Source organism: Halichoerus grypus, chromosome 2, assembly GCF_964656455.1.
Source record: "Halichoerus grypus chromosome 2, mHalGry1.hap1.1, whole genome shotgun sequence".
NCBI classification, from domain to species: Eukaryota; Metazoa; Chordata; class Mammalia; order Carnivora; family Phocidae; genus Halichoerus; species Halichoerus grypus.
The window spans coordinates 167,408,874-167,435,070 of record NC_135713.1 but is presented as its reverse complement, the minus strand read 5'-3'; the positions used below and the strand labels follow the sequence as shown (position 1 = coordinate 167,435,070).

Sequence of the window (26,197 nt, the reverse complement as noted above, 5' to 3'; positions counted from 1 at the left end):
CAGTCCCTGAAGGACCTGCAGCCCTCCATACTGCCCATACTCCAGCCTTGGACATTACCAGCAAGAGCCTGAGCTGGGAATGGGGATTGGGTGTGCCCCTCCCCCATAAACTTAAAGCTCAGTAAATCTCAAAACCTACCCCCACTCCCTCCACAGTCAGAGGGCCCAGAGACAGTGGAAATCAGAAACTGAGGTGGGAATTTGATATGTAAAACAGACAGACAAAGTAGCATGTTTTGCTACCATTTATTTGCTATGTGGTATGTACCCAAGGCATGAGTCATGTCTGGTGTCCTACTCTCTGATCCCAGGAGACAGGGCAGGCAAGGAAAGCTACCACATCATGGGGAAATTGTGGGGGCTGGCGGAGGCAGGGGGAAACCCAGGCATCCTGCTCTGACTTCTAGCAACTTGTCTTGCCCTCAGTCACAAGGGGCATCCCATCCTCCCATCCAATGGTCCCAGGTGCAGCAATGGGAGAGGGGAGGGGAGGACAAGAAAAGGAAGATGACTCAGTGCTGGCTAGAGGCATCTCTGCTCTGCATGGCTATTTGGCCCTGGCCATAACTATAGGCGAAATAGGGTGCAGGTGGCCAGGCCAAGGGCTGCAGTGTGGAATGCGCACTCAGTAGGCATGGTTGGCAATGTAGAGGGACTGTGCTGCTGCTCCACCATCTTCCCCGCTGCCTTCATACTTGCCCTGGGCCGCAAGCCCATTCACCTGCAAGAGGGTGGGGGGTAGGAGGGAGGTGGAGTAAGCAGGCTGACACCGCCCACAGGTGCCAAACCCTGCCCAGGCTATAGTCTCTGGGGGCTGCCCCCTGCCTAGCTATGCCCCTCTCCCACAACCACCACCTCTAGCTCCCAACCTCAGCCCGCTTGATGAACTCCTCAGTGGCAGCCCCAGCATTGTCTTGTTGCCCTCTCCAGGCATTGAGGGCAGAGGCCTGCAGGGCACGCCCATAGGAGAAGGTAAGGGCCCAGGGCCGAGGAAGGGGGCAGCGGTTGATAGCATTGAGGTTGAGCGATGCCTCCTCTTCACTCTGACCCCCAGACAGGAAAGTCACTCCTAGGGTAGAGAAGAGAAGACAAACTGATTGGTCAACTCCCTAATTTTCCAGGGTATGGGCCCCATGAAGGCCACAAGAACCTGAGAATGGGTCTTAGGGACAGGAGCAAGTTAGGAAGCAGGGTAGTACCTGGGACAGCTGGGGGCACAGTGCGACGCAGGGCAGTGATGGTTGCCATGGCGATCTCCTCTGGGCTATATTTAATGGGACAGGCATGGCCAGGGGTCACCATGTTGGGCTTGAGCAGGGTCCCCTCCAGGTACACGTGATGGTCACTCAGGGCCTTGTACACAGCAGCCAAGACCTAGAGATCAGAGGAGGTTTACTAAGGTTCTGGGCCCCTGCTCAGTGCTCCCTTTTTAGGGGAAGGTGGGCATGACTGTGAGAGTCAGTACAGGCTCAAACTCACAGGTGTGTTCTGGGGCAGAGTAAAGAGTGCTTGGGGAAAGTGCCTGCATCTGAGCCAGGGACTATGGGGAATAGGCTCCCCGCTCAGGCCGCCCTTGCTGTAGGTGTCTGTGCCTAGGTGTGGACTCACCTTCTCCGTAACATACTGACAACGTTTGAGGTCATGGTCTCCATCTGGCAGGATTTCAGGTTCCACAATAGGCACGATGCCATTCTGCAGGTAAGAGCAGAGTAGCTTGGGAGGGGCAGTAGGTAGGAGGGGAGGAAGCCCTTGTAACCCTCTCCCCACTAGGCACAGGGCACCCATCGGACCCCCTCACACAAACATACACACACCTGCTGGCAGATGCTGGCATAGCGGGCCAGCACGTTGGCATTCTCCAGAATGGCAAGTGCTGAGGGTGTGCGCTCACTGATTTTCAGCACGCAACGCCACTTGGCAAAGTTGGCGCCATCCTTCTTGTATTGGGCACAGCGTTCCGAGAGCCCATCCAGCCCTGCAGGCATAATGCCAGCCTCATCACTCCACCCCTCTTGGCCAGCATCAACCATCCAACAACCCTGTGGTCCTCACCCACCCGTCCTGTACCTTGAGTGGTGGTTTCTCCATCAGTCCCTGCTAGAGGCACTACACCCTTGTCGACCTGTAGGGGAAACACAGGCAGAGGGCTGAACGCAGGCAGGATCCCCCCTTGTCACCACACACACACACACACACACACACACATCTATTTCCATGTTCGGGCCCCATCAAGGGCCAGTGGCTGCACCTTGATGCCCACGACAATGCCTTTATCCTGAATTGTACGAACGAAGGGAACACCATTATCGTCTTTCTGGTAGAGTGTCTCATGGAAGAAGATGACTCCTCCGATGCACTTCTTTACACGGTCATCAGCACTGAACAGGACCTGGCGGTACAACCGGCGGTTTTCCTCTGTGTTCTCCACACCAATTTGGCTCAGCCGCTTGGCCATGCTGCCTGGGGGCAAACAAAAGAGGGGTAGCAAGCTCACCCCCAGGACTCTCTGGCTACCTCTACCCCACCTAGCCACAGGTCCCCCCCACCTACCTACAGACTCATCCGCAGCCAGAATGCCTTTGCCTGGGGCCACAATCCGGAGGGCAATGTCAGACAACTCCTTTTTCTGCTCAGCAGAAAGGGCTGGGTACGAGTGGGGCATGGTGACAGCTCTGTGGAATAGAGACAAGATATAAAAGCTGGACCTGACCTACCACCTCTTCTGCTTCTTCTCCTGGCCATATGGGCCAAATGGCCTACCCCCACCTCCCAACAAGTATGGAGCTAGGAACAAGGCAGTAGTCCTTGGCATGGGTCCTGGGCAACACAGTGGCACCAATCCCTCTGACAGCTAGCAGGCTTAGGGCCCCAGTTCCCACATCTCCTTTTGTCCTTGGTGGGCACCCTTCCAGCCCTGGGGAAAGATGCAGGGTGGGGGTGGGGAGGTGAACAGTCCTGAAGCTACAGGTCTTCTTGTGAAACTACTGCCCAAACAGAGATCCAGTCCTTTCACTGAATTTGGCCCCTTCAGGTAGGGCATAAGCCCTGGCCTTTCCAAATTCCATGTTATCCTCTTCAGCAGGGCCCCTAGGGAAAGCGTACTTCCTTCCAAGGCTTCAGGATGAGGCAAAAGTACCTATCACCCTTCTTCCTTCAGCTTCTGGAGGAAAAGTGGGGGACAAGTGGGGACCAGGAGTGGCACAAATAACTGCCATAGGCTTCTGTAACCTCTTCTTTCCCATACCCCAACCCTGACGGCCTTTGCAGCCAGATGGGAGTGGAGGAAGGAGCAGGGAGACCTGTGGGGAGGTGACAGAGAGACAGGCTAACTAGCGGGGGGGGGGGGGGGGGGGGCGCTGGCGGAGAGACCTAAACCAGGACAGAGGAGGCAAGACAACTGGACAGGGAACTTAACCTAGGAGAGGGAGCAGGCTGAGATGAAAATGGGCTGGGTGGGAGAGGCTGACCCCCAGGAAAAATCCAGTAGGCAGAGGAAGACTTGGAATTAGAAAAGCTGAGGTCCGGGCATGAGAGCAAAGAAGAAGGGGTACTGTGGGAGAGGCTGAACCACAGGATTTCTGAGTGGACAAAAAGGAGAGAGGATTAAGAAGAGAGCTGAGAAGGCACATCCAAGGACCCTCGGGAGCAGGGCAAGGGTGATAGAGGGAAGAGTCAGGGAGAGGAAGGGGAGATGCTGAGCAGCTCCCGCCTCGCCCGAGGCCTCACCTGCGTGCTGCGAGGTGCGCAGCCAGTTAGCAGAGGCAGCCACAGGAACAGCGCGGATTCAGGTCGGCAACAGCTGTGGCTGTAGCTCAGGCTCCTGTAAATGAGGCTGCGGATGCCGCAGAGCTACGTGACTCCCCTGAGGGGCGGGCACATCCCCGCCCTGGCCACGCCCCCCCCGGACTGGTGACTCAGCAGAACCACGCCCACCGAGGCAGGGCGACGCGGTGGAGTGACTACCCAGTCAGGTTCTCGGAGGTTGTTGTCCCCCTCCCACCTTTCTAAGAGCAGGGCCCCCCGGGAGGCAGGAAATGGCCTTGCCCTCATTTCTGCCACAATCGCCTTTACCGTGTGCTGGGCACTGGGCTGGATGTTGGGGACTGAGCCTGGTCTGGTGAAGGAGGGTCACCTAAATAGTCACAACCGGTGGGGTAAAGAGACAGAGGCACCAACAAAGTGTGATAGTCCAAGGCAGGGAGTAGGAACTGAGTTTCTCTGTCCTCACCCCCTTATTTACCAGGGCCTAGCCTAGAGGGGGATGGAGAAGGTAAGAGAATGAATCCTTGTCTGTCCTGCCCGCAGGCTAAGAGCCAGGGAACAAGCAGTCCAGTGCCCAGAGTATCTGAGAAAGCAAGAGAAGGGAAGAGGAGGAGCCAGCTTTGGCTCTGGATGCAGTGGGAGGGTTGTATGGAGGGTGCCCAAGCAGGAGCGCCAACAAGCTTCTCGAACCTCGTTCACCCCCCACCCCCAAAAAATAAGATTCAGTGAATTTGAAGAAATACATTAAATATATTTTATTTAAATAGCATTAAACATAGCTAGTTCTTTGTCCATTGGTCCTGGTGTTGGGGTAAGGGAGTATTGCAGGTAAAAAGGGGTGAAAAACACATTCCAGCTTTCAGTTTCTTAGCTCAGAAATTCCAGCAATCCCTGTAGCTCCTTGCAACCCCTCACAACCTCTGGGATGGACTGCAGAGTCTGGGAAGAGGCATAAAAGGCAGCTCAGGGTCACAGGTCCAAGGCTCCCAGCCCCAGGAAGCACCAACTGAGTCAGAGGGGAGAAAGCAGAAGCCACAGAGAAGCCTGCAACAGTGAGTCAGGCCCAGTGCTCAGCACAGGCTGGGAACCAGAGCGATGCTCATGAGTACTTCCCGGGGCCAAGCCCTATGCCAGGTGCCTTAGCGGCATCAACTCCCTCCCTCCTTTACCTCATAAATATGCTGAACAATATCATCTAGTTTCTTTAACTCCTTGTCAGAGCGTCGAAGATTCTCCTCTAGTATGTTTCTCTAGAAAACAAACAGGTTGCATTAAGTCCTACACTCAGAAGAACAGCATAGCTTGTGGGGCAAGGAAAATACGGCAGAGCACTTGCTAGTAGTAGTGGGAAATGGCCTTAGAATGGCATGGGAATTCTTTTTTTTTTTTTTTTTTTTTAAAGATTTTATTTATTTTTTTTGACAGAGAGAGACATAGCGAGAGCAGGAACACAAGCAGGGGGAGTGGGAGAGGGAGAAGCAGGCTTCTGCAGAGCAGGGAGCCCGATGCGGGACTCGATCCCAGGACCCTGGGATCATGACCTGAGCCGAAGGCAGACGCTTAACGACTGAGCCACCCAGGCGCCCTGGCATGGGAATTCTTACATGGCTCTGGAACTTGACCATGAGTTTTGCCTTCTCATTTTTCATCTCCAGGAACATCACCCTCAACTTGTCCACCTGTAGATATGTCCAGATCAGTAGAGGCACAACCTAGGGTTCCCGCCAGCTGCCCAGCTCCTCTGCTAACTCTGAGTCACCGCTCACCTCTTGGGAGAGCCACACTTTCTCCTGGATCCAGTTAGTGGCCATAGGCTGACAGTCAGGGTTCAGCTGACCTGCCAGGGTCTCTTGGAGCACCTTAGTCTCTGTCTCCGCACGCCGAAGTGAGCGGGTGAGCTGGGTCACCTCCTCTCTGAGGCTCTGGGGATGAGAATGGTATCCAGTAGCTCTCAAAGGGCCTCTCTACCCTTCTTATCCCATGTGGTGAACAAGGGTAGACCAGGGATCCAATTCCCACCGAATCTGAGATTCTAGCCATCAGAGACACAGAAAGCAGAGGGCCAGGCATCATACTGAACGTACTATGAGCTCGCCACTCCTGTCTATCTGCTCTAGGATCTTCTCGTTCTGCTGTTGTATCACTTCCTGGAGCTCCTTTTCATTCTGTGAGGGAAAGGGAGGTAAGAAGCACTGAGAGAGCTGGCTTCTTAGCAGCCCTTGCCAGGAGATAGGATTTAGTGTCTGACCCATGTTCAGCTCCAATAATACCAATTGATAACACTCCAATTCTTCCTCTAGGGCTATGTCAGGCAAGGCACATTTCAGTGTTGAGAGAGTTCTGCCAGAGTTCCTGACTTCTAGGTCAGCCTGGGAGATGGATCAGCCCATAGCTAATTCCCAAACATGTGAAATGTCTGACCCCAGGAAGGGCAAAACTAGGGCAATGATTGGAAAATCCCCACCACCCAGATTCCTGGAGAGACCATGGCTCCCAGTGGGCCAGTAGAGCTGCCCCAGTTCTTCATCGCCCCACTTCTAGGCCCCTCCTTCACCTTGTAGCGCAAGCACAAGGCCTGGTTCAGCTTCTCTATGTCTGCCTCCTTTGCCTTCTGGGCTTCCTGATGCTGTTCTTCCTGGGCCTGTAGCCTAGCCTGCAGATCACAACTAGGGGAGGGAATAATTCAGCATTATTTCTGTCCTCTCAGGCGCTGGCTGGGCCCTTGACATAAGGAGTGTCTCACCTGACCTGCCCTCTCTAATCAAGACTGCCCTCCACTCACATCTTTCGCTGCAGAGTCCTGATGGCTTCTTCTTTAGACTCTTGCAGCAGAGAACACAGGCTTTGAAGCTCCACAGTCATTGTACCCATTTCTGCCAGGCTCTTCTCCATGCCTGGGATCTCTGAAAGAGCAAGTCCTAGCTAAAGGCAGAGCCCTTTGGCTCTGGAAGGAAGAAGTGTGTGTAGCCATCATCACCACAACTCTTATCCATGTTCCCCACCCATAGGATTTGAATTTCCGGAACACTGTAGATCCCAAAAGGCAGAAATAAAATGAGCCCACATAAAATTGAGGTTTTTAGAGCAAATTACTTCTCACTGCTTTACTCTTTATCATTAGTACCAGATCTAGAAATGAGGCAGGATCCCTGGAGCCCATCCTAACCTGTAGGCTGAAGGGAAACCATTGATGCTACTCGGGTGAAAGCACTCTTGTCACTTCCAAGCAAGGGCACAGGAGCTGCTTCTGGCTCTAAAACAAAAACCAACCAAGGTAGAGGGCCCCTCTGGTGACCCAGTCAAGGGTCTGCCATAACAGAAGCCAGGGAGAGAAAAGTCTGCTGGTGGGCATCTTCGACAGATGATGATAGGAGGGGCAGGGCCACAACTCTCCCACCCTTAAATCCCAGGGCCTTTAACCTTCATCTGCCATTGCTGTCAAGACGCTTCCCAAGAAGGCGCTGTCAGTAGGCGGAGGGTATTCCTGGGCAGGAGCACAGGCTGTGCTTACAAGGGGGGTCTCTGGTTCAGCCTAAGGGTAAAGGAGAAACATGATCAGTTGCTCTTCAGGGTTAGTGATTTCCTGAACTTCCAGGTACCCACCAGCCACCTCCTCTGGAAAGCTGTTCTATCTACTCCCTTTTTTCTCTATCAGCACCTTCTCAATTAGCTCCTTTCCCTGAACTTAATTCTCTCACTAAAATAACAACAATTAAACACAGAAACCTTCTTAACTTAAATCCCATTTTTAAGCTGTCTTTTCTCTTTCCCCTCCGGATTAAGAAAAAGATAAAGAAGCCTACATTTCCCGCCTAAAATTGTCACCATCTATTGACTACCTAGCCCCCTACACTCAAGTCTTCTGCCTCTCCATTTCACCAAAACTCTTGCTTGGTTCACCAATAGCATCCTTACTTTCAAATTCAACAGACACGTTTCAGCTCTTGTTTTACCTATTTGATAATCAATGACCATGTTCTTCTTTTAGAAACTTCCTTTTCTCAGCTTCTGGAACATGACTCTTTCCTCCATACGCAGGCTTCATACCTTTCTATTTATTCTCTCTATCCACAGGTCCTTCCTTAAACTGTTGGACTCCTTCTGGTTCATCCTTGGCCTTCTTTATACTCTAATCCATTCCCCAGGTGGCCTTGCCTTGGAAACTCCACAAAATCATCCACTACTACGTGGATGACCTTTCAATCTTTCTCTCTCAAGTGTATTATTTTCCCAATCTCCAGACCCAAAGGCTCAACTGCCTGTGAAAAATCTACCAGAATGCTCCACAGTTCACCTGAAATGTAATATGTATAAGGCTGACCTCACCATTTTCCCTGTCCTATCACACCAAAAATCTGTTCCTCCTCCTATATTTACGATCCTAGGACCGGGGGGTTGGGAGGGCAGCAAATGACAGCCTGCGGTTCAAATCTGGCCTGCCACCTGTTTTGGTAAATAAAGTTTTATTGAAATACAGCCATACACATTTATTTACATACTGTCTATGGCTGCTCTTGAGCTACAAAGGCAGAGTTGAGTAGTTAAGACAGTGACAACATGGCTCAAAAAGCTGAAAATATTATATTGTACTTTATAGGAAAAGTGTGCCACCCCCAGTTCTAGAAAGTATCATCATCTTTCCAGCAATCTAGAGATCATCATTCACTCTTCCACCTTACTCCTACACCAAACTGTTCACCCAGGTTCTATTACTTCTATTTTCTAAATATGTATTGGATTCATCCAGTCCATACTTTCCTGTCTACCCCTTCTATAATTGCCATTAGTTCAAGCCTTCAGGCCTCCTGTCTACTTCTCTAGTCTTGTCTCCTTGTCATTCTTGCCCCATATAGCTCCTATACTGAAGAGCTACTTCCCAGACTCCAAACTGGCCAAATTCCATATGAGCAGGGCCTTGCCTTGTTTACCTGTAGCCCCAGCATCTAACCCAGGTCATGTTACAAGGTAGACACTACAAAAAAGTACACACAGTGCCTCTCTGACTTTCAAAGACCATTCCCTTTGCCTAGTACACCTTCCTATATAACCCCGCCTCCCCCACCCTGCCCTACAAACTTCCAAACCTCAAGACTCTGTCCAAGGATCACTTGCTTTGAGAAGACATGCTAACTCTCAGAGGTATAACTGATGCTTTCTCCACACAGACCTCTATCATGATCACAAGTCAAGATGGCAAGCTTATACCTGTCTTCCCCGCAAGACTGTGGATTCTTTCACATTTCCTGTGCTCAGCACACACTAGGGTCAGATCATAAGCACTTCCAAATTTTAGGACCCTGGTTGTACCTCTCAATGTTGAATAAGCTAATTAACTATTCTGAAAGATATCAACAATTTATTGTGTAGTGTGCACTGTGGGAAAGTCAAAGAAGCAAGGCTAAATTTCTGCTTAATTTTTTTTTTTTTTTAATATTTATTCATTTATTTGAGAGAGAGAGAGAAAGAGCATGAGCAAGTGCGGGGGAAGAGACAGAGTGAGAGGGAGAGAGAGAAAATCTCCAGTAGACTCCCCACTGAATGTGGAGCCCAACGTGGGGCTTTGATCTTATGACCCTGAGATCATGACCTGAGCTGAAATAAGTCGGATGCTTAACCGACGGAGCCACCCAGGCATCCCATCTGCTTTCTTTAAACATAATCTAGTTGAAGAGAATAGACATCCGAGGAAAACTAATGCAAGTGCAAAAGGAGAGTAAGTTCACGAGGACTATAGCAGGAGATCACTGAGTCCATGTGATTCTGGAACATTTCAAAGAAGGTGAAATAGGGAGGATAAGGAAAGGAAAAGGTATTTCCAGTTTGAAGACAGAGGAAAATGGGCGTGGTAACAGCCCAAGCCTGGGTATGATTAGAGATGGGGCATGTGTGTAGTATACCGCCAATCTAGTTGGAGTAAAGGGCTCATAATAGAGAGGCAGGAGACAGATGAAGAAAAGTTTGAATGACAGGATGAAGTCCTGTAGGTGACTGAAAGTCAGTGAAGGTCAGAGATGCAAGAAGAGTAGTGTTTTAGGAAGATCATTCTATACAATAAAGATACAACTGGAGAAACTCTCATAAACTAGGAATAGAGGACACTTCCTCAACCTACAAAAGCCTGCAGCTAACATCATAATTAATGGTGAGAAAGTCCAAGCTTTCCCTCTAAGATCAGGTACGAGGCAAGGATGTCCCCTTTTAACCCTCCTTTTCCACATAGTGGTAGAAGTTCTAGCTAATGCAGTAGGCCAAGAAAAGGAAATAAAAGATCTACAGATTGGGAAGGAAGGAATAAAACTGTCTTTGTTTGAAGATATGATTGGAAAGGAAGAGAAGGAATCCCCAGATCCTACCTTCTCCTTTAGTTTTGCTTGTAGGAAGAGGGTGAGTCTCTGCAGTTGCTCAGTCAGCACCCCTAGCTCTTGGGAATACTGGCGTGTCTTCTCCAGGTGTTGTTCCTGGTTCTCTGCTATGGTGCTAGCCAGGTTAGCCCTGAAATAAGGAAGGAACAGAGAAAACAGCCAAAGACCAGGCAACCCTCTCTGAACTCCTCTCCCAAATCCCCACACAGAGCTACATTCAAAGAGGGAAACAAGGGGTGCCTGGGTGACTCAGTCAGTTGGGCATCTGACTCCTGATTTCGGTTCAGGTCATGATCTCAGGGTCCTGGGATCAAGCCCTGCACTGGGCTCTGCACTCAGTGCAGAGTCTGCTTGTCCCTCTCCTTCTAGTTCTCCCCCGTCTCGTGCTCTCGTTCTCTCTCTCTCTCTCACTTTCTCTTTCAAATGAATAAATAACATCTTAAAAAAAAAAAAAAGAGGAAAACAAGAGGTTCTTGGACCCTGTTACAATTTCCTTCTTGGAGACTTCAGCTTCTCGAAGTGCTCCTGGGAAACATAAACACTTAGTAGGTGAAGCACAGAAAGGTAGAAATCTTACTTGAGGTTCTCCACAGTGTCCTTGAGGTCCTCACACTGCAGACTGCGCTCCCGGAGTGCTTCCAGCGTGGTTTTCAACTGACACTCCACCTGGCCCAGCTCTAGGTGAGCAACCTGATTCTCTTGGTCTGCAAACTAGGGACACAGGAAAAGGAAGGAAGGCAAGGAGGGGAGAGGGAGATAGGGAAATGAGGCTAAGTGGGAAATTTTAGAGCCCTGGGAAGAGAGGCTTTTCCTGGCCCCCAGTCTAAACCTCACTTCCACAGCATCGGGTAAGAGTCGCGCTGCTACCGGCTCCCCTGCGCCCTGCCACGTTCCTCACCTCCAGGGTCTCCTTCAGGTCTTGCACCTCCTTGGCCAGGACAGCCTGTTGTTGCTGCAGCTCTGCCTGCATGTGTTTTAGTGCCACCTCTTCCTTTTGCCATCTGCCAGAGACCTCATATTAGATCCCAGCAGTCCTACATCCGGGGCGCCGGCTGCCACAGTAACCCAAAGGTAACTCACTGAGTAGCCTGCTCCTCATTGCTCTGGGTAAGCTGGTAGAGCAACGCATCCTTCATGGCCAGGTCCTGGGTACAATGGGCATGCTGACTCTGTAGCTCTTTTAGCTGACTCTCCATGCCGGCCAGACTCTGCAGCTGAGCGCGGAGATCTAAACCAAAAGTATCCTAATGACACCATGTAGACATCAGGCCAAAACCTCCCCGTTCTTCTGTTCTGAAACAAATGCTCTAGAGCACGTCCTTGCTCTACCGCCACACCCCAAGCTTCAGCGGGGCACAAGTGCTTGTGCGTGTACGGACATATGTGTACACACACACATGCACACACACACACACACACGCACGCACACACACACCCACACACCCCTACCTGCTGCTAGGCGACTATTTTCCAACTCCAGTTGTTCTATTCGGCTTTTGCAGTCCTCTAAATGGGTAGTAGCTTGTTCCAGCTCCCTGGAAACCTAGGAAGAAAAGATAGATTTTTCTCCTGTGGTTCCTTCTGAATCAGGAATCCTAGGACCCAACCCAGCTTCTCTTTCTGGACAGAACAGCAAAGCACCTTGCTCCTGGGCAGCAACACTGCAGAAATAAGGTCCCCAGTAAAAAGTAGAAAGAGGAGAAAAGTAGCTGAAGGTGCTGAAGAGCAAAGGAAACAACTGGGCCCAAGGCCATCTACAGTGAAGGGCCCTGGCTGGTCTCCAAACCCACAGAGTAGAAAAAGGACAGGTCCAGGGTAAGAGGCTAATGATACCACTCATCAGAAAGGCCTTCCGCAGAGAAGGAGGAGGAAAGCAGGCCTAAGAAGTCCCCACTCCTCGTTTATACCTGCTGCTTTTCCTCAATTGCAGCATCACGCTCCCGCAGGGTCTGCCGGCTCTTGGCTTTGAGTTTCTCTGTGAGTTGTTGAGACCGGCTCAGCAAGGATGTCCATGTTACATACTACCAGGGGAAGCAAGCAGGTCAGAAGAGCACCTTTGAGGCAAGGCTCCTAATAGGGCTGGCTGTGAGTCAAGGAGTGATATAACGGCCCCAAATACTCACATCCAATTGCATGGATATCCAGTCTTGTTGTAAGTTTGAAGTCAGACTCACTGTCTGCTGAGCCACCTCTTCTTGCTCAGCATGAAGCCCTACCTACACAAGAAGGATTGCCTGTAGAGAGGGCCCCTTCCCTCTGGATACAACAAAGTGGGGGTATATGGCCATCCTCCCACTGTTCAGCATGAATCCCAGGAAAGAAAATGCCTTCAAATTACCAGTTGGGTCTGGGTCTCCTTCAAAAGGCCTCTGAAGTCCCCCATGGATGCCAGGTCCTGTTCTAGCTGGCTGATGCGCTGGCTGGCGTGTGCACAGAAAGCCTCTAGCACAGCCTCGGCCTATTGAGGGAAGAGGTGGGCAGAGCGGCGGAAGAGCACAAAAAGCCCTAACTCTCTACCACACCAGTAGTTTAGTTCATTATTCCCCAGGGCAGGCAGTTCTTAGGCCACCCATCTGTGTCTCAAGCGAATTTGTGTTCCTGCAGGAACCCTGAGGAAGAGACCTCCCACATCCGGGAACAAAGGCCTGGCACCTTACCGCATCCTTGCCCCTGAGGGCCATTTCCTCTTTGTGCTTTGCCTCCTCCCTTTCTGCTTTGAGGCTCTGGAGCCTTGCCTTCAATTTCTTCAACAGGTCACAACAGCAGGAGACCAGGGTTTCTGCACGCCGAGACTACGAGATAAGAATCAGACCCTGCATCTGGTTCCTTTTTTGGGACCTTTCAGTCTCACCAAAGGCCCCTGCCTTCACCTTCATGCTGCTTACCTCCTGACTCACGGTAGTTTTATCTTCCTCTAAGTGCAACAGAGATAGATGAAGCAAGGATATCAGCTCTTTAGAAACCAGCACCCATGACTGCTGTAGAGGGAAAGGTGGTTAGGTTAGATCAGAGATCAAATAAAGTCACTAAGCAGGAAGTAAGCAACGACACTGGGAGGGGAAACCACTGATCCCATTTCCAAGCTCCCAACAGGGAGAAGATATCACCATCTGCTAACCACCCAGGATTCTCCATTCTTGATCTTCACAGGAGACCCAGAGATGGTATAAGGTCAGTCAATACTTACCATGACATTCCTGGCCTGCTGCAGAGCCTGTGCAACCTCTTGGCTCTTCTGAAGATGCTGAGGTTTCTTGCTTATCTAGTCAGAGAAACAGTTGTGCCCTTTGCATACAACATGCACCACCAGCACCACATTCCCCCTCCCACCCACCGAGATCCAGGAACCTCTCCGATTAAAAGCAGGAGCAAGGCTCACAGCTCGATAAGCCAAGTCAGAAAAAAATCCAGAGGTACATAAAAAATTCCTTTTCAAAATAACTTTTTTTCTAACTATAAGGATGACATGTGTTTCTTATCAATATAGAGTGAGTAAAATGGAAAAAGAAGCCATTAATAATTTCACCACCTGGAGCAATGATTTTTTTTTTTCCCCAAGATTTTATTTATTTATTTGAGAGAGAGAGAGAGAGCGAGCAAGCATGAGCAGGGAGAGGGGCAGAGGGGGAGGGAGAGGGTCAAGCAGACTCCCCACTGAGCGCAGAGCCAGACACAGGACTCTATCCCAGGACCCTGACATCATGACTTGATCCGAAATCAAGAGTTGTACGCTTAACCGACTGAGCCATCCAGGGGGGCCCCTGGAGCAATGATTCTTAACCAACAGTATAGCAACTACCCCAAAAGATTTCGATATAACCCCATACCAGAGATTTTCTTGCTATAGGAATTTGCTGTAACTGAGGAGTATATTACTTCCCTCAGGTGTCAGGGAGAAAAAAAAAAGTTGCAGACTACTGATTTAGAAAGAAACTACCATATTCAGGGCATCTGGGTGGCTCAGTTGGTTAAGCGTCTGCCTTCAGCTCAGGTCACGATCCCGGGGTTCTGGGATCAAGTCTTGCATCGGGCTCTCCCTGCTCAGTGGGGAGCCTGCTTCTCCCTCTCCCTCTGCCTGCTGCTCCCCTTGCTTGTGCTCTCTATGTGTCAAATAAATAAATAAAATATTAAAAAAAAAAACTACCATATTCAATAAATTCTAAGATGATTATCTTTTTATATGATAATGCCACTGAAATTAGGATGCATCTTAATATTGACAGTGTTTTAGGTATGATGAAAGATAGTAATGCTTAAGAAAATCACAACTGAGATTATAACATAAATAAACGTGGGGTCCTGCTTTTATTACTTAATTTTATTATACTAATGTTATTTAACCCTGAATTTATATTCACTCTCTTCACTGAAATAGTTTGAGACTGGAACATCTGCTTTAGGGGGACCTCTTAGAGTACCACTCATTTTTAACTTCTGCTGATACTTTACCTCACCTCAAAGCCTCTCAAAAATTATCTGAACTCTGATTTCCTTTCTTTAAAAACCATGACTTATGTTATACTTCCTTTCCATGTTATTAATAACTCTTCATAAGCATACTTTAAAATTAGGTTGCAGAATATCCCATCTTATGGTGTACCATTATTTTTCATTACATTCTTTCATCATTTTTAAAAAGGCTACTGTCTTTATGCAGCATTTTTTTACCCTTAGGATACATCCCTAGAAGTAGAACTACTGGGTCAAAAAGTTTGAATTGCTTTAAGGGTCTTCCTTAAACTACTTTCAAAAAAGGTTGAACCAATTTATACACCCTACTGACAATGGGACAATACTTACCAGCATCATCTATTTTATTTTTTGCCATTTCATGAGACGAAAATAGCATCTCATTGTTCTGATTTGCAATTCTCTTGACTCCCAGTAACCTTCTCAAATATTTCTTAGTCATTTTTATTTTCTCATTCTTTGGCTACGCATTATCTTCATGCAGATAAAAATTAGTATGTTATGTAGAGTGGGGAAGTATGATCTCGAGGCAGCAGCCATACAGAGACTCAAGTTCTGAGAGAAAAGCAGGGAGCCGTCATCTGAGACAACACCTGCGGGAGCAGCAGTGCTGAGTCACGACGTCACAGCAGTCTGGATTTAAGGGGACAGAGCTTGTGGAGTTCACTGCTCCCCTCCCCCGCAGAGTGGCCATTATTCCCCACTGCACCGTGTGGTAAGGCACGCAGGGCTCCATGAGCCCCAGACAGGGCACGCATGCTGCTCAGAGCTGGGCGGTCAGGCAAGTGATGAGATTAGTGTGAAGGAGGCAGCCAAGTGGTAAGGACAGGGCACTGTGATGGGGAATGGCAGCAGGTGCTGTCACTGCCCCTCTTTGGCTCTGGCTCAGTGGCCTCCAAAGGGATTTGGCAAGCTTCAGGGAAGGAGGGTACGAGGCCGACTCAGGGATGGGGAATGAGGTCAAGATTTTGGCAGAAGGTAAAGTCATTATGTTGAGGATATTTTCAACCCCAGGTCTTTGGGCCTTTGGAGACCATCTCTTCTTAGGAGCCCACCCATTACCTCAAAGGCCACAAGACTGAAGCTCTCAATTCCTTCCCTGGACACCATTCCCTTTCTTCCTCAGCCCGTGCTGTCACAACCAGAGTCCTCCAGAACAGTGGTCTTTAAACTGTTTTCTTCTCATATCTCGCAGAATAACTTTGAAAGACTGAGTACTCTTAAGTTTAAAATGTTACAAAGGCTGTAATTTCAACTGTTATAAATATTGATAGTTTGAGGGGCACCTGGGTGGCTTAGTCAGTTAAGCGTCTGCCTTCGGCTAGGGTCATGATCGCAGGGTCGTGGGATTGAGCCTCACATCGGGCTCCCCGCTCAGCGTGCTCTCTCAAATAAATAAAATCGTAATAAATAAATAAATAAATATTGATAGTTTGGAATAAAACTGTTAAATCACTCTTGATTTCAGCTCAGGTCAGGATTTCAGGGTCATGAGATCAAGCCCTGTGTCAGGCTCCACGCTCAGTGGGGAGTCTGCTTCTCTCCTCCCTCTCCCTCTGCCCCTTTGCAGGTGTGTGCGTTCTCCCTCTCAAATAAATAAACCTTTTTTTAAAAAAAGTCAAATTTTGTATCATCCCTTTTCTTCCTTGAACCTGTATTTTTACTCTCAGAATTTTATCCTCATGTAATATATTTTAAATCTATAATATATTTAAAGTCTATCATTAATCAATATCTCTGCAACAACAGAAGTCTATTTTACCCAGTAAAATTTTATTGGGAATCGTCTATTAATAAAAAGGGTAGTGCTTCCCTCCCCTTATTAGTTCACGTGTCTGTGGATTACTGTAATTCCTACATTAAGACATGGCTCAGCAACAATTCTATGCCGATTTTCCTTTCTTATAGATGTAAGCACCGAGAATCTGCTTCACATAAATAATGGGAATGAGTAGGAATGGAGGAAGAGAAGAGGGCATGTCACCCAATTCTAGGCACTCCTTTGGAAATACATGCCAAAAATCTCAATAGTGAACTTCTGTCAAAATTTTTAATGATCCACAAACATAACTAAAGTCTTCCTTCAATTTTGTTGAAAGCATGCAAAAATGATGTGTCACATCATTGCAGCCATTTGCTTTCTCAGCATGTACACAAAGATTTTCTATTATCCTTTGATTGCTATTCCTTGACAATGTAAGATTCAGGATAGGTAGTGAATATGCTGCTCTTTAGTAAAGTAGGCAAGGGCCATTGAGAATGGGGAAGTAGGAAAGAAAAAAATTAGTCCAGAGTACATGTGGAAGATGAAGATCTAGAAACTGATTCCTCTAAAACTTTCCTTGCTTATATTCCCTTGGAAAATTGTGATATAGCCCAGGGGTAAAATGAGTACCCACAGCTTTAAGGGATTTTCCAGATCCTCAGCTTTTATACATATTTTAAAGAAGAGGGCCCACTGGGAAGAACCTTCTTACCCCACTGGGAGATGTGTCAGTCTGTGTGCTACTGTCGTGAACTTCTGAGGGAGAGACAGTCACCTGGCTCTTCCAGTCCCGCAGCTGGCGGGAGAGAACCTCCAGGATGACAAGAGAGCTCAGCAGGTTATCTTCTAGGTCATGTCGAGATAAGGCAGTCAGATCCGGAGGATGGTTGCTGCAGCAAGAGAACACGAGGAGAAGAAAGAAAGGGGAAGGGATGGGAGCAGCCGGTCCAGGTGAATGGAGCCCAGGAGACACAAAGATACAGGGACACTTACCCCCATAGGAAGTGCTCTGTCTCAGAAGTACCATCCTTGATACCCGTTGGGCCTGTCTGGGAGGTGTTTGTACTCTTTTCCTGTGCTGCTGGGGGAGTAAACCAAGTCCCCACCGAGCAAGTAGGGAAAGGGGTGGTGCTAATCGCAGCATCCTGAAGCACAGAGGGAAGGGATAAGCTCTGGCGGAGATTTTCCAGCATGATCGAAGTATTTACATCTTTTTCCAGCCAGGCCAGTGGGGACATCCAAGGCCCTGTATCAGAGATGAGAACCCTACCAGCATCTTCTACTGCTGGGCCTGGAGCTGCCTGGGATTCCATTTCTCCTAGATTTGGGGTCAGGCACATGGATGGAGTAGCTTCCATATTTGAGACAAGTGCTTGATCTCCTAATTCAGCCTTCTCAGGGAGTGTGGGAAACCTAAGTTCTTTTTCCTCTACAGATCTGTAATTTACAATTTCCTCCCCTGGGTCCACATGACTGACCGGGAAATCTGCTGCTAAGGCAGCTGAAGGGGAGAGCCAGAGCATGGAGGAAGGCAAAAAGATACTACTTTCAGAAGGGATTAAGTCCTCAGCCACAGCATCAGTCCTACTGCTCTGGAGGCTTTCTCTGGAGCAGTGCGGCTGCTGCTCAGAACAGGGATTTGGTAGACACTCCAAGATGTGGGACGGAGGGTGCTGAAATGTAGGTTTCTCAGGCATAGCAGGAACAACTTCTGAAAAGCTGTCTTCTTTGCAGGCCGCCACCCCCTCTCTTAGCAGATCTCCTGGCCTCAAAGGCTCATTTAGAGAGATGCTGTTTGTCTCTGCCATGGTATCTAAATGAGCCTCAAGTGTAACGTCTTGCTGCTGCCCCACTGGAGAGGGTACAAGGACCATAGTTTTAACCACATTGTTGTCCAGTGGATCTACTGCTTCCTCAGATATTTTGGGAGTAGAGTTGGTTTGGGGATTCAGATCTAGGGGCTGCTCATCTGATTCATGTTGACAAGCTTCTAGCCACTTTGAGGGATGGCTGAACTGCTCTGAAGGGGAATCTGTCCTCTTGGCATTGACAAAATCCAGTGAAGATGCGGTGTTGCTGCCTTCCTGCCAAAGAAAACAAAAGTAGTTGACCAAGTCAGTCAATTCAGGTTCCCAACATATACTTATGGGTACAGGATACTGTCTGAACTCAAGGAAAAGTTTTCATTACCTCTGCGTAGGTAAAAACTTGGCTAAGCCTTGCTGCTCACTAAAGAAACCCTAAACTAAACCTAAACTGAACCTAACTAAAGCTGGGAAACCATCTTAGGTCCTTGCAAGTGAACCAGCCTACAATATAAACAAGGCTGAGATAATCTATCCATATCCTGGGGAGCTGGTAGCTTGAATGTGACCCCACTCATCTCCAATCCTAACTCCAACCCACTTTTAGAGGAATGGGTAGGAAGGATCCCTAGGTAAGCTCTGCCAAACTCTGGAGTTGCTCCAAGATTTTCTCTCTTCTGGGATAGAGAGAAATTGGGGACCGGAGTTAGTGTAATGTCTTGCTGGGGCCCACAGAGATCCATGGACCCTAGGAAAAAGGGCAACATCAACCTACACTAGTGACCTAGTCTCCCTGGCCTCAAGAGCTGAGGGTGTCCTGAACACATGGGTTGAATCCATTTAACCCTTGGGATTTGAAGAGCCCTACCCTTTATAGCAGAGGAAAATGAAGAGCAGAGACTTCTTCCTGGTGCCTCGTAAAGGACTGACAACCCCCCCATATGCTGGTTCAGAGGGACAAAGACCACTGTGCCTTCTACCGCCTGCAGGGTTGCTGGTCCTGAGACTCAATGAACAAGAAAAGGAAAGTATGAATGTACTTAAGTAGATCTAGTAGCCAGAGAAAGGACAAACCCTAAGATAGTTAGTAAAAGTAGACCCTAACAAAACACAGCTGATGGAAGAAACAAGACAATGTAAGAAGATTCAAGTACAACACTCAAGTACAACACACAACACAAAGACCTTCTGGAATTAATAATACTTTTAAACCAAAAAAAATCAGTAAAATGAATTGAAAGACAATGATCAGAGTAGAGGCTGGAATTATTGGCCTGGATAATCAAGTGGAATAATATCTTAAAGCAAAGACAAAAATACAAAGAAATGTAAATCTTAGGGAAAAGCTAAAAGAATTGGAAGATAAATCCAGTAAGCCTAACATGTGAGGAAAAGAAGTTTCATGAAAAAAGAGAACACTTATAGGAGGCACTAATTAACAAAACTAGAAGGAAATTTCTCTGAGGTAAAGAAAGACCAGAGTTTGCATATTGAAATGGCTCACCAAGTTCCAAGCAAGATGGATAAGAAAAATAAAATTACTGAAGTATATAAGGAAGATAAAACTATTTTAGAAGCTTGAGACAGAAAGACCAATTGTTTACAAAAAAAAAAAAATCAGACTTACATGAAATCTCTCATTTACAGCAGTGGATGAAATTTTAAAACATAAAGTTGAGCTAAAAAGGGCTTCTGATACTCTGGCAATTTGCTGACTGAGTGTTGGTTACATTGATGGGTATGCTTTATACAAATGTGTTAAGCTGTATATTTTATGTACTTTCACATATTTTATTTCAATTTTTAAAAGTTTTTCTTTCCGGGCGCCTGGGTGGCTCAGTCAGTTGAGTGTCTGCCTTCGGCTCAGGTCATGATCCCAGGGTCCTGGGATCGAGTCCCACATTGGGCTCCCTGCTCAGCGGGGAATCTGCTTCTCTCTCTCATCCCCACTTGTGCTCGCTCTGGCTATCTCTGTCTCTCTCAAATAAATAAAATCTTAAAAAAAAAAAAAAGTTTTTCTTTCCAAATGCTTTAAAGGAAAAGTAGAAAATAAAGCAGATAGCAGAGATATGAGGCAAAAACAAACAAAGAGAACAAAGACTGAAATATTAGCAAGGTTATGGGGCACCTGGGTGGCTCAGTTGGTTGAGTGGCTGCCTTCAGCTCGGGTCGTGATCCCAGGGTCCTGGGATCAAGCCCCATGTTGGGCTCCCTGCTCAGTGTGGAGTCTGCTTCTCCCTCTCCCTCTGTGCTCTCTCTCCCTCTCCCTCTCTCTCTCTTTCAAATAAACAAATAAAATCTTAAAAAAAAAGAAATATTAGTAAGGTTAGAGCACTACTGTGATAAAAGACATAAGTGAAGAGATGTTATAAAAAACATAAATCAGTCTGCACTAAATAGCCCAGAAACTATATATACAAACCAAAGACTTTGAGAAATGCAAAAGTGCACCTTACAGTTTTTGCTGTGTTTAACAAGTTTCTATTTATTCTTTTTATCACTTAAGGAAAAAATATTTGAAAATCTTAAAACTGGTAAGGGGTTAATATCCAGAATATATAAAGAACTCCTACAACTAAACAACAACAGCAACAACAAAATAACCCAATTTAAAAATGGGCAAAAGACTCAAATAGACATTTCTCAAAGTAAAACATACAAATGACCAACAAGTACATGAAAAGATGCGCAACATCACTAATCATTAGGAAAATGCAAATAAAAACCACAATGAGATAACACCGCACACCCATTAAAATGGCCACTATCAAAAACAAAACAAAAAATAACAAGTGTTGGTGAGGATGTGGAAAATTGTTTTAAGGATTTGAGAGAGAGAGAGAGAGAGAGAGAGCAAGCGCACATATGCATGCAGGGAAGGGGAGGCAAAGAAGGGAGAGAGAAAAAATCTCCAGCAGACTCCCCTCTGAGGGCACAGCCTAACACAGGGCTCAATCTCAGGACCCTGGGATCACGACCTGAGCCAAAACCAAGAGTCGGATGCTTAACCAACTGAGCCGCCCAGGTGCACCCAGACTGGCTGAAAATTTTTTTTTTTCTAAGATGTATGTATGTATTTGAGACAGAGAGAAAAAGAAAGAGAGAGAGAGGGAGGGAGAGAGGGAGGGGGAGAAGGACTCAATCCCAGGACCCTGAGATCATAACCTGAACCAAACCAAGAGTCAGACACTCAACCGACTAAGCCACCCAGGAGCCCCAGACTGGCTGAACTTTTAAAGATCTCTAACCAATACTACAGGAGGTGATGTGAGGAAATAGATATCTTCATATAATGCTGGAGAAAATATGAATTGTAATAGCTATTTTATTTTTTATTTTTTTTAAAGTAGGCTCCATGCCCAATGTGGGGCTTGAACTCATGACCCTGAGATCAAGTCACATGCTCTACTGACTGAGCCAGTCAGGCACTCCTGTAATAGCTATTTTAGATAGCAATCTGCCAAAATTTATTAAAATTAAAAATATCTAAGCCAGCATTTTGTAATGTACCTAAGCTGTTGAATCACTATGTTGTACACCTGAAACTAACATAAAGTCAACTGTATGTCAATTTAAAAAAAATATTGTGGTGCCTGGGTGGCTCAGTCAGTTAAGTGCCTGCCTTCGGGTCAGGTCATGATCTCAGGGTCCTGGGATCGAGCCCTGCATCGGGCTCCCTGCTCAGCAGGAAGCCTGCTTCTCCCTCTCCCTCTGCCCCTACCTGCCACCCGTGCCCGTGCTCTCTCTCAAATAAATAAATTAAATCTTAAAAAAAAAAAATCTTTCCTTCAACAATCCTACTCCTGAAAATGTATCTCAGTACCTAATATACGTTCAAAGATATTTATATTAGCATTGCTTGTAGAAGAAAAATAATAGGAAAACAATGCCCATTTATGAATAAGTTATGATTCACGCGTATCATAGTATCTCATGAACTATTCTACACCAGCGGACACAGGGATTTGCACCACATTGTTAAATGAGAAAAGAAACATACAGAGAAATGTAAAGTTGATCCCCATTATTTGTGGATTATTTGCAAATTTGCTTATGCACTAAAATTTATTTGTCACCCCAAAATCAACACTTGCAGCCTTTTGTGATCATTTGTAGGTATGCACAGAGCAGTGAGAAAAAATCGCCTAAAACACATATCCAAGCTGAGGTTGAACAAAGTATTATTTTGCCTTCTTGGGTTGTTTTTTGTTTTTTGTTTTTTTTTAAGTAGACTCCATGCCCGACGTGGGGCTTGAACTCAGGACCCTGAGATTAAGAGTGGCATGCTCTGGGATGCCTGGGTGGTTCAGTCAGTTAAGTGTCTGCCTTCAGCTGAGGTCATGATCCCACAGAACTAGGATCAAGTCCCGCATTGGGCTCCTTGCTCAGCAGGGAGCCCACTTCTCCCTCTGCCTGCCGCACCCCCTGCTTGGGCTCATGCGCACTCGCGCGCTCTCACGCTCGCTCTCTCTCTCTCTCTCTCTCGTTGACAAATAAATTAAAAAAACAAAATCTTAAAAAAAAAAAAAAGAGTGGCATGCTCTACCGACAGAGCCAGCCAGGTACACCTTTCTTTCTTGTTTTAGCTATCATACTGTAAACAAATGCCTTTTTCGTGATCTGTTTAGTGTCACGTTTTCACATTTCTTGTGCCTTTTTGTTGGCAATTTCACCGTTTTATGCTGAGTGCTGAAGTGCTGGCTAATGTTCCTAAGTGCAAAAAAGCTGTGATGTGGGATGCCTGGGTGGCTCAGGTGGTTAAGCCTCTGCCTTCAGCTCAGGTCATGATCCCAGGGTCCTGGGATCAAGTCCCGCGTTGGGCTCCCTGCTCAGTGGGGAGTCTGCTTCTCCCTCTGCCTACTGCTCCCCCTGCTTGTGCTCGCTTGCTCTCTCTCTCTCTAATAAATAAATAAAATCTTAAAAAAAAAACCCAAAACACAGAAAGCTTTGATGTGCCTTATATGTGTTAGATAAGCTTCATTTAGGCATGAGTGCTCTTGGCTGTGAGTTCAATGTTAATGAAACAACAATATATATTAAATAAAGTTTTAAACAGAAAAACACATAAAATAAGGTTAGGTATTATTTGGTTAAAAACAATGTTTGATCAGAGGCTGCAGTAACATAACCTTGTATTTCCTCTAGAAGCAGCAGTACAGTATTTATAATTAAGTGTTCACAGAAACTATAGAACATAACTACTGCAAATAATGAGCACTGACTAAATGTTGTGATCTTATCAATTAAATAATAATTCATGTTTGCATATTATTAAAAGAACACAGAGAAAAATATGAAAGGATACAAATCAGCATGTTAAAATGGATTGGTTACTTGGGAAAGGCAAGGCATGTGTGGAAAAGATTAATTCCAGAAGAGGGGCAAAAGAGAGAGGAAAAGTAGAGCTAAACAACAACAACAACAAAAAAAAAATGGGGCGGGGGGGCAGAGGAAAAAAGAAAAAAAAATTGCCTTGATAAAAAAAATATTACAATAATATATGGACATGTGTGTATGTAAACACATACACAAAGACACACATAAAGAAATGCAAGAAGGGGCGTGCCTGGGTGGCTCAGCTGGGTAAGCGTCCAACTCTTGGTTTCCCTCCAGGTCCTGATCTCAGGGTTGTGAGATTTAGCTCTGCATGGGGCTCTGCGCTGGATGTGGAGCCTGCTTGGGATTTTCTCTCACCCTCTCCCTCTGCTGCTCATGCATGTGTGTGCATGCTCTCTCTCTCTCAAAAAATAAATAAAAGAAATGCAAAAAAGGATTTTCAAATATGATAGTTACCTAAGATGGCAGAAACATACTTTCTTCCTTATATATTGTTCAAATGTTTCAAACAATGATCATAAATAATCAAAAATTTTAAAAGCAAAAATAATAGTTATTTTGTTGGGGAAAAATAAAAATAAAATCTTCAAAAAATTAATTAATTAATTAATGGCTGTGGTTAAATTCTGTAAGCTCTATGAAGATCAGTTCCCACTAGGTACTTTTTTTTTTTTTTTTTACCTAGGCTGTACTAGTATGGTAAATTACAATAAATAAAACTAAAAATTTAGTTCCTCAGTCACATTAACCACATTTCGAGTGCTCAACAGCTACATAACTCATAGCCACTATATTGGACAACACATATTATCAAACATTTCCATCATCCCAGAAAGTTTCGGGTTTTTTTTTTTTTTAGATTTATTTATTTATTTTAGAGAGAGAGAGAATGAGAGTGAGCGAGCAGGGGGAGGGGCGGAAGAGGGGACGCTGACTCCCCACTGAATGCAGAGCCAACACAGGGCTCAATCCCACAGTCCTGAGATGATGACCTGAGCTGAAACCAAGAGTCAGATGCTCAACTGACTGCGCTCCACCAGAAAGTTCTATTGGCCAGTAGGTGTTAAGAGTGTTTTCAAGAAAGGCCACTACCTTCATACATCTGTTATTCAGGATGTCTCCGTTTTTACATATTCTTCTTTCCTCCTCTAACCTATTTTATTTTTATTGTATCTCCTTCCAAAAATAATTCAGACTGCAAAGGGGCAGCTGAATGGCTTAGTCGGTGGAGCATGTGACTCTTGAACTTGGGGTCCTGAATTCGAGCCCCACCTTGGGTGTGGAGCCTACCAAAGAAAAAATAAAAATAACTAAAAATAAAAATATTACAAATAATTTAGGCTGCATGAAAAAGAACAGATAGATCAATAGATAAGGTTAATGAGATACAAAATCATAGTCAAAAAAGAAAAAGGAAGCAAATCTTTCTATTTCAAGGAGTAACAGTAGCTATATATCTGATGATCAAATTTGACCCTGAGCTCCCTAGAAGCCAGAGCAAGAGGGAAAATACGTAAACTCTGCAGTTCTCCTTATCAGAAAGAAAGAGAAAAGGATAGCAATTTCTTCAGGAAGACAATTATCCCAGGCAGTTAAGTTCTAAAAGAAATTTCTTTGAGGAATTTTATAGAGAGGTCAATCTCCTTCCTTGGCAAATTTTTACGACAACTGAAAAAGTTTCTACATGGCTACTTCTCTCAAAACTTTTGACAAAAGTACAACTCAGTGAGGGCAATTCTACAAGGGGCTAGTTTAAAAGAAGTCGGCCTAAGTACTCTGCCTTCCAGGGGGGTAACTTGATTCCAGAAGAGTTCTGACTACCTCTTGGAATGGACGTGGGTGTTGCCTCACAGTGGCAACCGACTGATCTCTGCGCATGAGCCCACGTTAGGGGGAAACTACTAATCAAAGTGACAGGGTTTCTCAGTAGCTTGGTAAAGGTTTAACGGGGGAGGAGGTGATAAAAACTAACAGCTAAATAGAGGTCTGGGTTCTCAGTGGATTTCCTTTAACCACCCTAGGGCACCTCTCTGTTGGCCTGAATAGCTGTAAATGGATGTCACCAAGGCAGAAGACTTCATTATCGTTATTAATTACGTTCCAGCCTTGGCCCTCTGTTCCTCTGAGCTCTCGACCTCGGCAAAGAGCCCAGTCGAGAAGCTGGCCAGGCGAATCTCACCTGCAATCCCAGCTTGCACAGTGATGAGGTCGGCGAGTAGCATATCGGGGGCCCTTTCCCAGAGTTGGTGAGGGCACCGGGCTGCAGGATAAGTTCTCGGAGAGGAGTTCTCATAGTTGGTTTTCCCTGAGAAAGCGGAGAGTGTGAGAAAGCCTGGGCTGGGCCAGCCCGGCCCTTTTCCCCCTCTCTAAGAAGCCCCTGGGGCAATAGGAAGAGTAGACTTCCACCCCAGCCTCGCTGAAGCGGCAGGACCAGTATAGACTCCACACACACACCCCCTTCCCCAGGCTGGACCCAGCTTTCCAGGACACTCGGCGTTGCCGCCGTCCCCGCCTCGAAGCCCCGACCCAGCTCTCTCCGTCCCTGAGGTTCTCTTGCTCACCGGTTGGGGCGAAGGCGATAGGCTAACGTTCAGTTTTCTCACCCGCCACATTTTCACCACAGAACGCGCGGATCAATCACCGCCCAGACCCAAGAGCAGACGCCATGTTCACCCGCCGTCTTTATTTGAACGGGC

General features: G+C 46.7%; 2 protein-coding genes across 3 annotated transcripts; both read right to left on the bottom strand.

The window, feature by feature from the left end:
* Positions 1 to 232: 232 nt before the first annotated feature.
* ALDOC (aldolase, fructose-bisphosphate C) lies at positions 233 to 3,886 on the bottom strand. Its single transcript, XM_036122049.2, has 9 exons — positions 3,727 to 3,886; positions 2,551 to 2,672; positions 2,249 to 2,460; positions 2,068 to 2,122; positions 1,815 to 1,975; positions 1,609 to 1,692; positions 1,200 to 1,374; positions 870 to 1,069; positions 233 to 721 (listed from the first exon to the last, which is right to left on the bottom strand). Exons 2-9 carry the CDS (start codon positions 2,660 to 2,662, stop codon positions 626 to 628), a joined length of 1,095 nt encoding a protein of 364 aa, XP_035977942.1. The 5' UTR covers positions 2,663 to 2,672; positions 3,727 to 3,886; the 3' UTR covers positions 233 to 625.
* Positions 3,887 to 4,492: 606 nt separating this feature from the next.
* On the bottom strand, positions 4,493 to 26,170 carry SPAG5 (sperm associated antigen 5). Of its 2 annotated transcripts, XM_036122035.2 has the most exons (24): positions 26,063 to 26,170; positions 25,681 to 25,806; positions 17,353 to 18,443; positions 17,072 to 17,249; positions 13,312 to 13,386; positions 13,010 to 13,102; positions 12,782 to 12,916; positions 12,463 to 12,582; positions 12,248 to 12,340; positions 12,032 to 12,145; positions 11,574 to 11,667; positions 11,205 to 11,352; positions 11,023 to 11,125; positions 10,702 to 10,835; positions 10,116 to 10,254; positions 7,183 to 7,294; positions 6,929 to 7,015; positions 6,545 to 6,665; positions 6,317 to 6,428; positions 5,847 to 5,927; positions 5,529 to 5,684; positions 5,367 to 5,441; positions 4,932 to 5,012; positions 4,493 to 4,701 (listed from the first exon to the last, which is right to left on the bottom strand). In XM_036122035.2, exons 1-24 carry the CDS (start codon positions 26,111 to 26,113, stop codon positions 4,630 to 4,632), a joined length of 3,591 nt encoding a protein of 1,196 aa, XP_035977928.1. In that variant the 5' UTR covers positions 26,114 to 26,170; the 3' UTR covers positions 4,493 to 4,629. The 2 variants fall into 2 exon arrangements, 1 of the variants encoding a protein (XP_035977928.1); XR_004926495.2 differs by lacking the exons at positions 4,493 to 4,701; positions 4,932 to 5,012; positions 5,367 to 5,441; positions 6,317 to 6,428 and having other exon boundaries at positions 5,544 to 5,684.
* Between the last annotated feature and the right edge of the window lie 27 nt (positions 26,171 to 26,197).